A 17185-nucleotide genomic window follows, 5' to 3' on the forward strand; every position below is an offset into this window, starting at 1 on the left:
CATAGTGTCTGTCTTTCCAAACATAGTGGATCCCTAATTCAACTTCTTGCCTTTCAAGTGTACCAGACTTTGTCTTTGATACAGATCAGGCAAATGTACATCTTCCTTCATATTGTTCTTTATTTCAGTTTCAGCCTCTGAAGTTTACTGCATCTTACTTTCCATATCATAAATGCATTAAAAATAATTATTGCCAGAATTACTTGCCATTTTGTGTTGAGGAGTTTTTCCACAGACTTAAGTCCATAATTCAATTTTGATTTAGCAGTTTGGTTTGGGAGGGTCAGGAAGGCATTTTATTGGTCTCTGGAATTCCAATGAATATGCATTTTCTTTTTTCTGAGGAGCTTATATTCCAATTAAGAAAACTAACATGTAGGGGTGCCTGGGTGGCTCAGTCAGTTAGGCGTCTGACTTCAGCTCATGTCGTGATCTCATGGTTGGTGGACTCGAGCCCCACATTGGCCTCTGTGCCGACAGCTCAGAGCCTGGAGTCTGCTTCAGATTCTGTGTCTCCCTCTCTCTCTCTCCCTTTCCCACTTACTCTCTCAAAAAGAAATAAACATTAAAAATAAAAAAAGAGAAAACTGACATGTAGAAAATTACAGATATTATCATAAATAGTATACTTCAGTTGAAATGATATAAGAATCTATTAAACCACAATATATGTTTATACATGGTTTAATTACAAATACAGTAATATAGATAACTGATACATTTGTTCAAAGAATTAAGTTGTAGTTAATTAGATTGTCCAAAAGAGACTGTTTAGAGTAAAAATGGTCCAATTTGCATCTTGAGCTGGTTAAGCAGAGGAGAAAGGACATTCAATTCTAAAACAAGAAAATTCTATGTAGTTGAAATCACGAATCATATATTTAGGGAAGGAAACAGGAACAGCCTAAATGGAGGATATACTGAACTGAACAATGAAAGTTAAGTGTTGTCAGTTCGTAAAGGGATTCAAAATTAAGCAAAACACATAGTATACATGAAAAAAATTGGGGTGTCATGCAATTAAAAATGGATCAATTTTAAGGGTAGTTTGCTAGTACACAAACGTAATAAAATGACCAAAAGAGGAGGTGCAGGGCTTCTAAAAACCAGGTTCTTGCTTTACTTGGGGCACAAAGGGTTAAGCTGATATCCACCATTGCAGATAAGAGTGATTGTTGTATTTAGAGAGAAGAAAATGGTAAGTTCAGAGACATTCTATTTGGAAGGATGCTCCCCAGACAAACACAGGTATATCATAGACAGTTCATGTCATAATTGTGTTCATGGGTATAAGAATAGATGGACACCAGATTTGGGAAAATTATATTTTTTTACTTAATTGAAAAATATGCCTTAAATGTAAATAGTATGCTATTAGTTTTAGAAAAAAATGTTAAAATCTTTTAAATCATTTAAATGGTAGAGTTAGTAGAGAACATTTTATTGATGTTCTCTAAGTTGGTAAGAAATTGGTCATGAGCCATACTTAAAAAAAAAAAAAAAGATTATGGTGCCTGGGTGGCTCAGTTAAGCGTTCAACTCTTGATATCAGCTCAGATCATGAACTCATGGTGTAGGATTGAGCCCCCTACGGGACTCCACTGGGTGTAGAGCCTGCTTGGTATTATCCCCCTTTCTCTTTACCTCTCCCCTGCTCATGCTCTCTCTCTCTCTGTCTCTCTCTCTCTGTCTCTCTCTCTCTGTCTCTCTCTCTCAAAATAAATGAACTTTAAAAAATAAATATTTAAAAACTAGATATAAAAAAATAAGACATTTTTTAAAGGTTCATCACTTACTGGATATCAAGAAAACATATGAAATATTAACAAAAAAGTACAATGGACATTTCCAATTTAGTCTTAAATTTGCTTTTTCAACTTACTCTCTTGTTCACTAATTTGTTCACTCATGTAAAATTTATATTAAATTTGAAGTATTAGGATCAGAGATGAACACATCTGTGAAGTATGAAATGGAGTGGTCTCTTTATAAGTATTTTATTTTAAATTCCTAAATTATATTATTTAGATTTTCAAATTTAGATCCATAATGCACAATTTTAAGACCGATAAAGGTTTAGAAGGTTTTAATGGGGGAATTTAAGCATAGACATCATAAATTGATTTAGCATGTTATGGTGAAGTAAGCAAATATATATTTTTCTTCACAGAATGTGTAGTATAATGGCAGACATAAATTATTTGGTAATGATGACTTAGTGTAAAGGACATTATAATGGATGAAAACCAGGACGTCTTGGGTGCACTTAGGAGAAGCTAGATTTCCCCATCTTTGTGAAATAATTGCATTTGTGTCAATGTTCATCAATTACACTAACCACTTTTAATAGCTGAACTTGCACATAATAAATACTTTTTAAACCTTTTTTTAAAAAAAAATTATGTTTATTTATTTCTGCGAGAAAGACAGAACGTGAGTGGGGGAGGGGCAGAGAGAGAGGAATATACAGAATCTGAAACAGGCTCCAGGCTCTGGGCTGTCAGCACAGAGCCTGATGCGGGGCTTGAACTCACAGACCTTGAAATCGCGACCTGAGCCAAAGTCAGATGCTCAACCGACTCAGCCACCCAGGAGCCCCACTTTTTAAATCTTTTTAACTTAGTATCTAATGTGATTTAATGAGCGAGGTATTCCAATTTTTGGTAATCTTTGGAAGAAAATGAACTGTGAACCCTAATGAGGAAAATATTGGGGTTCTTTTGGTAATATCTTCTCTTTATTTATAATAACGTAATTGTGTTCGTTTTCATGTGCTTCACATTTCACTCCCTGAATGTTGACCTGTTTCTTTTCATATTTTATGTCACAAGTAAAAGAAAAACATATTTATTGATGTTTTTTGAACTATAGTATCAAATGCAGCATCTTTGGGGACAAAGTGTTTCAGTCGCTCTCTAAGAAGTAAGCAGATTGGTCTCTGTACACCATTCAACCAAATGAATTACAAATTAGTTGGACTGAAACCTTTTAGTTTGATGTTGTCCCATGCATTAATTTTTGCTTTTGTTGCTTGTGCTTTTGATGTCATATCAAAAACAAAATCACTGGGAGTAATAAAGACCAGGGATGTGTTTTCAGTTCTATCACTTACTGGCTGTTGGACATGGGGCAGGTTTAAGTTATTTAAGCTTTAAAAGGCATGCCCTTATCTACAAATTGGGGCAGTAAGCATCCTTACTGTGAGTATTGAGAATCATGAGGAGTAAATAAATAATGCCTGTTAACGTACTGTATTTCTGATAAGTCCTCAATGAATGTTACTTATCAGCTAATAATTTCTTTAGAATACAGCAAACACCTACAACTGTTCCACTCACTTCTTCGTTGCCCTTCTGCAAGCCAAATTATTAGTAGATACTACAGTTTACATTAATAAATTAAAATGTGTGTATATATGTGTCCATAGGTCTCTAGATATATATCGATATACCCACGTAGTATATAGATGCTTCCTTGGGGACTTTTTGAAAATGACATTCTTGGGGCGCCTGGGTGGCACAGTCGGTTAAGCGTCCGACTTCAGCCAGGTCACGATCTCGCGGTCCGTGAGTTCGAGCCCCGCGTCGGGCTCTGGGCTGATGGCTCAGAGCCTGGAGCCTGTTTCCGATTCTGTGTCTCCCTCTCTCTCTGCCCCTCCCCCGTTCATGCTCTGTCTCTCTCTGTTCCAAAAATAAATAAACGTTTAAAAAAAAAAAAAAAAAAAGAAAATGACATTCTTTTTCTTGGGGTGCAAACTTGTTTCCAAGAGTGAAACTACTATTATGTGTTGGAGGAGGTGTCAACATGAGCCCCAGGCCCCATCGCCAAGGCTGAGATGGCCAGAACAACAGAAACAGAAGACGGCGAGTGACAGAATATTATTTGGTTATTACCTGCCTGTGACTGAGCTAATAATCAGCTTATGATTGTTTAAATAGCCGTGGGTGCTTAATACCAAATTCATATTTAGTTTAAGGTATTAGAGTCTGAAAAACACAAATCTATGAAGGCTAAAACAAAATTCTCTATGCAAAAAACTGATATTGAACTTCAAAAAGATGCTGAAATTATATTGTTTAGGTTTTAAGATTTGGATCCACATTGCACAGATTTGGAGAGCAATAAAAGATTAGAAGGTTGAAATAAGAGACCTTTGAAATAAGATTATTAGTGCTCAGAGAGGATTTAACCGTGAGAGGAGGTAATTGTTTTTGTATCAACATATGTTCTAATACCTCAGTGCAAACCATTATACATCAGAATATATGTCCTGAACTTGAGCAATATTGCCTTTACACATGGTTTAGAGTTTCAAAACTGTCACAAAGAGGCTGTACATGTACTTTTAAATACAGTCTTAATTGTGTTATCAATAACTAGGTCTATTTTGATAAAGGTGAAACACAGACATACAGTGTAATATGCATGTGATGCATGAATTGTCATAGAAGAAATAAAATCTTCAGTTTTCTGGAGGAAAAAAGGATTTGTATTAAAGGAACTGCATACAGCGACATTTCTTTAAAAGATAATACTAGTAATAACAGCAATAATAGGACTAAGCATTTACATTTATTTTCCATTTATTCTGTGCATAGGCACTCTTAAGTACTTTTGAAATTGTGCTTTAATTTTTACAACTACCTATATTTTATTCCCAATTTACATATGAGGTAAGTGAAACAAGGTTCAAAGTTGATAGTTGGCTCCCCAGAAGCGATTGAAGCCAATATAGTGTTGTGTGACTCAAAAACCTAAAATTTATATCATAATTAAAAGTTATTTTATTTTTGATGCTGTCTGCCTATAGCAAAACATAGATACTTTCCGTAAAGCCATTTGTTAAGCACTTTTTCTTGCTATCCCATGGAACACTTTCAGCAACATTTAAAAAATAATATTTGAATTTGCTTCTCTGAGTTTGTCTTCATTGTAATGGTTAATAGATGTGTAATGGAGAAAGTCATTGAAACTACGAACCTCAGTATTTTTTAAATATTAAAATGAGGTTAACCTTTAGAAGCAACTGTGAAGAATTTTCAATAATGAATACAAAGTAGCTGGCCCATGACATGGGAGATATTCACTAAATAATTAATATTACTGTAACATAGTAGAATTCATTTATTAAGGCAGGATTTAGTATTTGCTTTGTCTTCAGTGAATGCACATGGCAAATTTTTCTAGTGTAGGGTTTACAAATTTTAGTGTATACGGTGGCCACAAGCCCCACATACATGTAAATTCAAAGTCATTTTCTGGTGACTCTTCTCCACAGAAATCTTAACTTTTCTCTACCTTTTTGGACACAGTTTGTTAATACCTCTTTTGGGGAGAGCGCAAGTGAGGAAGGGGCAGAGAGAGGGGCCAGAGCATCCAAAGCAGGCTCTGCACCTACAGGCTGACAGCAGTGAGCCCAATGTGGGACTTGAACTCACGAACCACAAGATCATGACCTGAGTCGAAGTTGGACGCTCAACTGACTGTGCCACCCAGGTGCCCCCTTTGGACATATTCTTACATGCTGATGGCTAGCTTCTTTTTAAAGAGCCCCTTGTAGATATTTGGGTTGTTAATTTTCTTACGGCCTACGTGTACATAATGTCCTCTGGGATTGCATATTCCCGGGCCCTGTTCCTAGAAATTCTTATAGTATCTCTGGAGTGAGGCCCAGGAATCTGTTTCATCAATCACACTTACTATCATTCAAAAGATATAAGAATTTCATTCATACTGTTTTATTATGAGCAGCTACTGTGTGTGACACAGTGATGATGGGGTATATATGTTACATCATTTCACCCTGGTCAAAGGCTGGCAAGTGCAGTCACACATTAAAGCATGAAGGTTCAGACAGTTATCTGCAGTCCCCAGGGTCACACAGAACCAAACTTTGAACCAGTGTTTTTTTGAGCTTCTGCTTAAGATTAACACCCGTCCCAGGTCACCAGGTAAACTCTGGCCCCAGAATGAGGTATCCATCTTCCAGTCTCAGATAACATGTATCCTGTGGAGAAGAGCAGATCTTAAATCACAGGGAACATCACATGTCAAACAGGGAAAACTGATTAAACGGCTGTCTAAAGTTCTCAAATTAGGATGCCACGGGATTCCTCAAATATAAACATGCTATAGGCTTTTAACTTAAATTTTACATTTTCACTTAATTTTGGAAGGCAGTTTTCTCTTTTTAATACTATCCCATAAAAGCTTTGTAGAAATTATTTTCAAAATGCAAACTCTGTTCCTGATAGATAAGGAGTTCCTCCCCTTCCTGAAATGCTATATATCATAGTAGTTATCACATGTCAATGGCTTTTTTAAATGTTGTCTTCCATTTTTTTTTTTTTAAGAGAACAAGGGAGTGGGGTTGAGGGGCAGAGAGAGAAGCAGAGACAGAATCTTAAGAAGGCTCCACACTCAGTGCAGAGCCCTATATGGGGCTCGATCTCACGACCCCGGGATCTTGACCTGAGCTGAAATCGAGTAAGAGACTTAACTGACTGAGCTACCCAGGTGCCCCAATGCTGTCTTCTACTATTTCTGTCTTCTGTTCTTCCATAATCCATAGCTCTTTCACTTTAATTTGTCTTTCCCTTCCTCCTTACTCTACTTCCTCCTTTCTCCTTTCCTTTCTTACTTCCTGTATTAGTAAATATTTATTGAAGTGCAATTAAGTAGATGTCATACACAACACCACATGCTTGACATAGAGTAGCAAAAGACCTGCCTGCCAGTAGCCCATCTTCTGACATTGCAACCTCTATCCTTAACCCTAGTGACACCAGATAGCTTGTGTGAACAAAAGCTGTATACCAGACTTAAAAAAAAACAAAAAATTGGTACTCTTTTGCTTAAACATTTAGGTATTTTTTAAACAGTGTTTAAAAAAATACTCCATACAGCCTACTTTTCATTTATTTTACATTAATTACATTAATTTATAAATTTAACCATTAAACTCACTTAAAATAAATTTAAAATTTATATTTATATTAAATATATAAGTTAAATATATTAAATTCCAATTTAAAATTGTTTAAAGTAAAGAAAAAGCAGTTAAATTTTACTTTGCTGGGAAAAATAAAGGTACGTGGTTTTTTGGGTAAGTGAAAAATCCAGGGTAGGCTTCTCTCTTTATTTTTGGCTCCTTGTTTAGCCTAGATTTCGCCAGGATTATTTTTTCCTTTAAAAATCTATTCCCTACTTGTGAAATAAAGTAAAATAGTCAAAAGGTAGGTAGTAGGGGAGAAAGGACAAGCAAAAAAGAAGAAAATCCACATGCTAACTCTCCCATCCCAGGGTACGGGAGCTTTGACAGTGTGCCAAGTTATCAATATTCATACATGACAAGCTGAAACCCACAAAGCCGAAACACATTCCTTCAGTAATGCATCTGTGGGGATGTGAAAAGGATTGGAGGAGATTGACAGCTGAAAAAGCCATTGCTTTTCTAAAGTGTCCAAATGCTTCTTTCTACAGTGCCCTAGTTTTGTGAGCTCTGTCTTTAGCCTTAAGTTCCATTTATTTCGTTTTTTTGTTTGTTTGTCCTTATGATTTGGAAACATGATTAGAGCTTACAGTGAAAGATGAATTGGCTAAGGGAATTTATGCTTTGGTTTCAGGGAGGAAAATATAATTTCCAATCCAGATAGGATATATATTTTATATTCTTTATATTAGAAAGACAAAAGTAGAGTTACAGAAGACAGAGAGAGAGAAAGGAAGGAGGAAGGGAAGGAAAGAAGGAAGGAAGGAAAGAAGGAAGGAAGGAGAGAGAGACAGACAGGAGGGAGGGAGGAAGGAAAAGGGAGAGAAGAAAGAGATAGAGAGAAGTCAATAGGGCAAGACATTAATGGCCTGTGAAAGAGAAAATTGATGAAATATATGTATCAGTAACTACATATTAACAATTAGTAATAATTTCTATGTATCTAGACTGAATACAGAAATAAATCAAGTTATTTCATAAACCACAAAAGGAAGCTTTTTGCACATTTCTTCTGTGGGAAGAAAACAAGAAGCATCATATATAGATGTCTGACTCATGAAGTGCCAAAGAGCCTCACATCATTCAAAACTCTTGAGTGTACTCCTGGGAGATTTTTTTTTTTTTTCTGAGAACTTGTTTTTAAATTATCTAGAGAAAGTTCGAAGTGAATTTAATAGGTTCAGTTTTCCTGTCAGTGTTTTTCAGTGTGAGAAATAATTAAGAGGACAATGTTTTATGCTTTGGCTGGGTTTGGTTTATTTATTTTTCTTCTTTTCTTCTGGGTCTATAGAAAACAGTTTCATTTAGTAAAGGTGGAAAAGAAAGGCTTTTCATATATTTAATTGTGGAAATGTCAAAGTGTATGTTGTGTAACTCCACTTCCTAGCTGGGTCTTTACAGTTGAATTAAATGTTCTTTTTAGAGCTTTAAACTTCACTCAAAATTACACTTACGAAGAAAATGTCTTTTCATTCATCTGTGCATTTGACTTAAGATTCCGTAAACATTAACGGGCTATGCTCCTAGCATGCTACCTGGTACTTTGCTGTATACTGATAAATAGGCCTACGGGGTTCTGGCAAGCCGGTTACTATAGTTGACAGAGGAAATAGAGTACGGACAAGTAGGTACCAGTAATATAAAATTTAAAATAAAAAAAAAGGTACCATGAAAAAAAGAAGTGAGTGTTATCAGAGGGAAGAAAGGAGTCATTTAATTTATTTGGGAAAACAGAAAAACTCACTTAAAAAAAGTAAGTGTTGCATAGCAAGGGGAGGCTGGGCAGGGACCAAAAATGACTATGCAATATAAATAGCTCAAATATTGTTCTGAGTATCTTAATAGATTGTTTTTATTGATTATTTGCACAGATTAATACCTGTGCTTTACCAATCGTCTCCATAAGCAAATTCTTTAAACAGCAGCAGCATACAGGTATAAAGGATCGAGTGTAATAGATTCCGCTGAAAATCTCATAGGTACTAAATAACGAACACCAGAAAAGCATAAGAATATTAAAGATAGATACACTGTGCAATATTCTAAACACAAGCATACCGTCTGAGCCTATTTTTCCCAAGAATGCAATATGGGAGACATCACTATTCCCACTCTTCACGTGAGAGAAGGACAGGTTATAGACGCCCTTCAACTTGTCCCTAATCATATGGCTAGTGTGAGATAGCAGCATGATAAAAACAAAGAATTATCTGATGACAGGGCCACACATTTCACTTCGTTATTTTACTGAGATTTTAAACACACCAAAAGAGTTTGAATAATGTGGGAAAACAGGGAAAAGCAAAATCTGACATTTGCATCATGAAGAAAAAAATGTTAATGATTCTAATCAAACACGTCAAACTGGCACACTTAACTCTTATTAAAACAACTTGTAGTTGGTTTTAACGAGATATTTTCAACAATATTGTTAAGCAGCCTGTAAGAATAAAGCCAAACACGTTTTAATAATATTTTCCCTCTCAGTGGGTACTTGTTCTGTCAATGTTGATAACACCCCGGGATTTAAATACATTGATTGACATTTTAGAGTTGTTTATTTTCCTTTCATTTTTATTTTACTTTCTATTTAGCTGCCTACCACATCAGTGCTTTATGAAGCTAAGAGTGAATGAATGAGCCGTCCTCGTGTATATGCTGTAATTCTACTGTAGATATTTTACGATAATATCACTTTTATTTCCTGTTGCTGGATAGCATTTCAAAACAATAACCGACCCAATTATGTTCACAGTCAGCCTCTGAGTACCCTAGTGAAATGGCATGCGATCATTGGAAGGTATCCCGTGGGCCACTCTAGATCTAATCTTGTGCAGTGAAGAATGGAAACAATTATACTGTATAAATATATATAACATATATAAATGTTATATAAATATGTATCGTTTTCAATCATAAGTCTTATAGCTCTTTTACCTCGGTTAAGTAACTGGAAATAACCTGAAGAAACAATAAAGCTTTCAGAGCTAAGGTTAACTTTGTTGCGGTACACAAAGAACATGTCTTTGTATTTACACGGAGCCGTGCTGTTTTGTGTTTCTAGAACCTCAACCTACTGGCTCACTCGCATCCAGTCTTTTCTCTACTGCAACGAGAACGGCCTCCTGGGCAGCTTTTCGGAAGAGACGCACTCGTGCACGTGTCCGAACGACCAGGTGGTGTGCACCGCGTTCCTGCCCTGCACGGTGGGCGACGCTTCGGCCTGCCTGACCTGCGCCCCGGACAACCGCACCCGCTGCGGCACCTGCAACACCGGCTACATGCTGAGCCAGGGGCTCTGCAAGCCGGAGGTCGCCGAGTCCACCGATCACTACATCGGCTTCGAGACCGACCTGCAGGACCTCGAGATGAAATACCTGTTGCAGAAAACGGACAGACGAATAGAAGTCCATGCCATTTTTATCAGCAACGACATGCGCCTCAATAGTTGGTTCGACCCCTCCTGGCGCAAGCGGATGCTCCTCACCTTGAAGAGCAACAAGTACAAGTCAAGTCTGGTCCACATGATCTTGGGTCTCTCCTTACAGATTTGCTTAACTAAAAACAGCACCCTGGAGCCAGTGTTGGCTGTTTACGTCAATCCCTTCGGAGGCAGCCACTCAGAGAGCTGGTTTATGCCTGTGAATGAAAACAGCTTTCCAGACTGGGAGCGGACTAAGCTGGACCTCCCACTGCAGTGTTATAACTGGTCGCTGACTCTGGGGAACAAGTGGAAGACATTTTTTGAGACAGTGCACATCTACCTGAGGAGTCGCATCAAGTCAAACGGCCCCAATGGCAATGAGAGCATTTACTACGAACCTCTGGAATTCATTGACCCTTCCCGGAACCTGGGTTATATGAAAATCAATAACATTCAAGTGTTTGGTTACAGCATGCACTTTGACCCTGAAGCAATTCGGGACTTGATTTTGCAGCTGGACTACCCCTATACTCAGGGATCCCAGGACTCAGCACTTTTGCAACTTCTAGAGATAAGAGACCGTGTAAATAAACTCTCCCCACCTGGTCAGCGCCGTCTAGATCTTTTCTCTTGCTTGCTTCGTCATAGACTCAAGCTGTCTACCAGTGAGGTGGTGAGGATCCAATCTGCTCTGCAGGCGTTTAATGCCAAATTGCCAAACACGGTGGATTATGACACGACCAAATTATGTAGTTAACCCTAAATGTCAAGCACAACCCAAAATCTTGAAGGAGTTTTTACAGTGCTTTTGTGGAACAGTTTATGTTTGGAAGAGTACATTTAAGTTGTCTTTTCAATATCTGTCTTATATCAGTCAATAACATTGGATGGCAATTTACACACATGAACTTGCTGACAATGAATATATTATACTGCAGTTTTGGTTTATGAATGAAATAAATACTGACACCAGTCTAGAAGACATTCTACTTTTTACAATAAATTTCGTTTGTAATTTTATATGTTCCGTGGCAATGCTTTTGTGCATTACATCCTCTAGAGGGAACATAAAAAGATACCAATAAAATTTTGTAGCTGAACAGTTATTAAAAAGAAGTGCTGTGGGATTCCTTTTTTCCATGAAATGAGTTTTATTTTGATGTAGCTTGTTAGAACCTGGGGAAAATTCACCAAGAGTTTTTTAACATTTGAAGGTCCCCTTCAATAGCCTTTAGAGAGAACCCAACTAGGTAGAATGTTTAGTATTCAGTTGTATTTTCATGGTCGACAGCAGAATGGAAGTGGTACCTTTATTACCTGTGCTTATAAATCATTCCTAGAGACACCATCATTATTAAAATAAACAGACTATTTCCCAACTAAATATGAGAACATTCTGGCAAACATAAAGAACAGTCAGTGTGATTAGAAGCTCATGGAGAAAGTAAACCCTTTATTTCCTTAGCAACTTGCAGTGGTCTTGCTTTTCTTTCTAAATTCTAATAACCAATAATAAGCATACTCTGAATAATCATTTTCATTTCAAGTACTGAAAACCCTACTTATTCCAGCACTTTACCAAAGTCAGTAAAATAACATTTCTAGAATTCACAAGTTGTAATGTGTTGGTATAAAATAAAGAAGCAAATAAGTAATTCAAATGTAAATAGACATTTTGTTTTTCTCCCAGAGAAACTGCTATTACTAAAGTATATTTTGAAGACTAAACTCCTTCAATATAAAACTGATTTTCATTCAGAGTTTTGGCTTGAAATTTAAGTTGACCTCCCATATTACACATGATATAATATTAGATATATAATTTGTACTTTTTTCTAGAAATTTAAATTGAATTTTTGTTTAGACATATAGCTGTATCTGTAGTGTGGTTATGATACTTGTCACTCAGCGCTTGTCTAAATATTTTATAAATATTTCTTTTTTTAAATTTTTTTCTTAACATTCGTTTATTTTTAAGAGAGAAAGTGAGAACAAGAATGGGGGAGACACAGGGAGATGGATACACAGAATCCAAAGCAGGCTCCAGGCTCTGAGCTGTCAGCACATAGCCCAACGTGGGAATTGAACTATGAACTGTGAGATCATGACCTGAGCCAAAGTCGGTTGCTTAACTGACTGAGTCAACCATGTGCCCTACACACATTTCTTATAATTGAAACACTGTTCAGGCTAGCTTTCCTGTTGATTTCATGGAGTATTTCTCAGGGCATAGAGAAAGGAACCTATGACATGAATGAAAAAGGTAAGACTGATAACAAAAACATTACACAGACATTCTAGATTCTTGGGCTGTTTGTTTTTGGTTCCAAAGCATTTTAGACAACAGCTCAGACAGCAAATGCTTATTTAACTTACCATAGGCAAGACATTATTTTTCCACCCACTGAGGAGGAGCCAAGATGGCAGAACAGCATGGAAGTTTTTTGTGTTTTTCCACCCATTGTTATCTGAGTAGCTGATTATCTTTCATTTTTCACCTAATTTTTTCTGCTATTGAATAAAAAAAATACACACCTATTAAATGCTGTATTTCTGGTGTCATAGCAGACATTCTCTTCATTTAATTCTGACAAAACCACTAGGTTATGGATTATTATACCCATTTTCTTGGTAGAAAAAAACAAAAAACAAAAAAACAGGCTCAGTGTTGTTAGTCAAATTCCTCAAGATCACAAACCAAGAAGTTGAAAGACCAAGACTCCAAGATAGACTCTTTTGGAATGAATCTATCTTCTTTTCAGTGCATCACTGAGCTTTAAATGAATCATCTTATTTCTGTATTTAATCCCATTATATGCAAAGACTTATGGCAAAATAAGAATCACTCACAAAATTGAGGTCTAAGTCATTATAAAACACATACTTTCAGAGTACACTTGAACAATTAAATAATACAAGAATTTATCATCCCTCATCAATCATCCACAGAATGACCAATCTTATCAAATATAAACAATGTGTTTCAAAATACATTCACTGTAAAGTCAAGAACTGCCACTAGGACTTTTTCCAGAAGAGTCTTGGAGGCCCAGATATCTGGCCTCTGTGACCTAGAAACCACCAAGCAACATGCATGGTCACCAATTGACTCTGAACAGCAATCACTCCTTGGAACATAAGGAAATTTGTCAGTAATGTGACTTATGGCTCAGCTCACTCTGACATAGCTGGCTCAGGCGAGAGAAGATTCTAGAATCACAGGTAAGAAAGTACATAACTAGGCTAAGTCCTGGGACTTCTTGTGCCTAGTATGAGTTGGCACAAAAGTCCCATTGGATATGATCAAATTATCTTAGTTCCAACAGTCTTGGTAACACTGTCAGTGAATTCTTTATATCTCTGAGTCAGCTTTTCCCCTCAAGGTGGAAAAGTGATATGAATGCATTTCTTTGAATGTTTTATCTAAGGTAACATATACATTATAAGTAAACACATCAAGCAAATTCTAGAGTGCTTTACAGAGTTAAGGGATAAATAATCAGCATACATTTTTATATTTCTATTTCTCATGTGTTACCAGCTATTAGAGAGTGTCCAGTAAGCAATAGAAAATATAATGTAGTTTAATACAAAATGTGTTCGCCAGTGTTTGGGGAAATAGCCTGTAAACATTTCATTTTTCCTGAATTAACTTATATGCAACATTTTTGCTCATTATTACTTTAGGAATTTGAAAAAAAAATAAATATAGCTTTATTGTCAAAATCTTATCCAGAGCAAAATATCAGGAGGTGTATATGCAAAAGCATATCTTAAAAGGTGGGTGGGGTGCCTGGGTAGCTTAGTAGGTTGAGCATCTGACTCTTGATCTTGTCTCAGGTCATGTTCTAATGGTTTGTGAGTTCAAGTCCTGCATCGGTCTATGCACTGACAGCATGGAGCCTGCTTGGAATTCTCTCTCTCTCTCTCTCTCTCTCTCTCTCTCCCTCTCTCTCTCTAGCCCCTACCCCACTCATGCTATTTCTCCCTCACAATAAATAAGTAAACTGAAAAAAATAACAATAAAATGAAAATAAACGATGGGATATTTTATTTCTTTTTCAGTATTTCTACTTTAGGTCTCTAAATTAAGGATTAAAATAAAACCTTGGTTTGCAAGCATAATTTGTTCCAGAAACATGCTTGTAATCCAAAGCGCCTGTATATTAAAGCAAATTTCAAGAACCATTGGCTCAGCTGTGATCATGTGGCACTCAGCATCAGGTACTACTCATATTGCAAGACATTGCTCTTTTATCAAGTTAAAATGTATTAGAAATGTATGCTCGTTTTGTGGAACACTTGCAGAACAAGTTACTCACATTCCAAGGTTTTACTGTAATTGAATTTAATAAATTTTCTGAAACTTGAAATTCTGAAAATCAGAAATTTACTGAGAATACATTTCCTCCAGAAACATCTCTTAGTGCTATAGTTATTTTGATGACTATCTTAATTTGACTTGCCTCCTTATCCCTGGAATTTCTGTCAAATTGAGTTTTAGCAAGTTGCATCAATAGTCAAACAATCAGTGTCAGAAAAAAAATAAATAAAAAATAAACTAATGTAGCTAATGGCCTTCTCTAACTGCATTTAAATAATGCAAGAAAATTAATTTTCTCTCTCCTTTTTTTGGTGACTCTTGTCGAAATAGGAAAAAATATTTTGGAGGAACCAGGACCAGGTACTGCTCTCTAATAGTTTATGTTTCTTCTTTGTGAATGAGCCCCCTATTCTTTTTATGAGGATATTGATGACCCCTTTGTATAAACAGACCTAAAATTTATTCACCATTTACAACAATGTGAGAACAAAATAAAACTATGTGTATTTGCTAAAATGGAACTTACAAAATATAGAAATTCAACTGAAAGGAAAGTTGAAATTTTGGAAACCTGGTAGAACACACAACTTAATTTTAAGGAATAGACTTTGCTTAAGGTTTTATTTTATTTTTTTAATTTTTTTCCATGTTTTTATTTATTTTTGGGACAGAGAGAGACAGAGCATGAACGGGGGAGGGGCAGAGAGAGAGGGAAACACAGAATCTGAGCCATCAGCCCAGAGCTCGACGCGGGGCTCCAACTCAGGGACCGCAAGATCGTGACCTGGCTGAAGTCGGACGCTTAACCGACTGCGCCACCCAGGTGCCCCGATGCTTAAGGTTTTAAAAAGCTACACATAGGTCTCTCAAATCGATGCACTTGAAAAAAAAAATTAAATAAATCCAGCTCAGAGAAACTGTAATAGCAATCTCATTCTGATATGGTGCCTAGATCATTTAATTAGAATGATGATCCTTGAGCAAAACTGCATTTTCCCTTTGGTCATAAGTATGGTGTTTATAATTTGAAACCACAGAGTCACAGATGGTCAACTTGTGGTGTTCTTAGGCAATAATTGTGCAATCAGCTGAAGTTTTGACATCTGACAGCTTCTATTTTGCCATGCCCATTCACTGCACTACTATTCTGCTGCTATTGACTCCACTTTCCTCTCCTCCACCAACATGATCAGATTTATATTTCTACCTGCAGGCTTTCCTGGACATAGAAATGGAAATCATAATTCAATCACTCCATAATATTCCAATCATTGGTAAATCTATGTTAGGTGGAAATTTTTACCAACATCTCCATTATCTTTAACATTACCCATTTTAATGAATCGTGAGTGACTGATGAATTGGAATACCCACATCAAATCATTTGATATTGACGACGTGCAGTCAATTGTGGTAAGTTAGCACACGTAAATGAAATTCAATCTGAAGCAAACATCCCACATTTGAAATTATCTCCTCTGCTGGCAGACTATTTAATGACTGGTACTATATCATTCTGTGATTGTGGAGTATAGCTATCACATAATAACTATCCCATATTCTATTTGATGAATTAAATACCTATGCAGTACTTACCATGAGTAAAGCACTGTTCTGAGGGTATATATAGTGAATACAAAGATTTCGAGGTAAGGTAGTGACCTGACCTGCCTCTCCCTCTAACCAACATTACAATGGGTGTAAAAAAGTCCTGAAAGGATCTTCAAAAGTGCAATGACGAACAAATAGGAGAAAGAAAAAAAAAGGGCTCAGAAAAAAGGTTTGTAGCCATAATACAGAACATGACATTCAAAATGTCAACAGTAATGCATTTAAAAATTAACTATATACAACAGAAAACTGAAATCAACTTCATAATTTACACAAAGCATTTGAAAAAGCATCCCATATATTCTTGGTTTTTTAATCAAAAATATAGTTTTGTTTGTTCATTTATATAATGTGGGCAGATTCTTTAAAAATACACCAATTTCAAATCATGAAAGTAAGGGAAAAATTAGTAAAAATTCCTCCGTAGAGTGAATATGCTCTCAGCTATGTAGATTTTATACTTAGTGTTTAAGAGATCTAGGGTGATTAACATAAAATATTATGAAAATAAGAATAATAAATGTTTAAAATGCTTTTAACTAAACCTACAATTATGAGTGTGTAATGAGAACAAAAAGGGTTTTTATTTTTTATAGCAAAAATGAGCTATTAGACCCTAATTTCTAATATAATTGGATATTTTTCTTAACATAGATTGAAAAAGTCTTAATGCATAAGAAGAAACTATAATGTAAAAGACAGAAGCTTAACTAGTTAAATATAAGAAATAAAAATATAAAATATTGTCAAGAAAAATACAAAATAAAACTGATGGTCTGGGAAATACATATAATGCTATCAGTGGGACTCCTGGGTGGCTCAGTCAGTTAAGCAT

At 36.0% G+C, this 17185-nt stretch overlaps 1 protein-coding gene across 1 annotated transcript in view; it reads left to right on the top strand.

Annotated features, from left to right (window-relative positions):
* Positions 1-11522, top strand: part of BRINP3 (BMP/retinoic acid inducible neural specific 3) — a 409556-nt gene extending 398034 nt beyond the window's left edge. Inside the window, exon 8 of the mRNA XM_030303111.1 lies at positions 10056-11522. Coding sequence (XP_030158971.1) covers positions 10056-11172 — 1117 coding nt within the window. The 3' untranslated portion in view covers positions 11173-11522. The remainder of the gene's footprint in view (positions 1-10055) is intronic.
* The last annotated feature ends 5663 nt before the right edge of the window (positions 11523-17185 follow it).

The sequence above is a fragment of the Lynx canadensis genome, chromosome F1, assembly GCF_007474595.2.
Source record: "Lynx canadensis isolate LIC74 chromosome F1, mLynCan4.pri.v2, whole genome shotgun sequence".
Taxonomy (NCBI): domain Eukaryota; kingdom Metazoa; phylum Chordata; class Mammalia; order Carnivora; family Felidae; genus Lynx; species Lynx canadensis.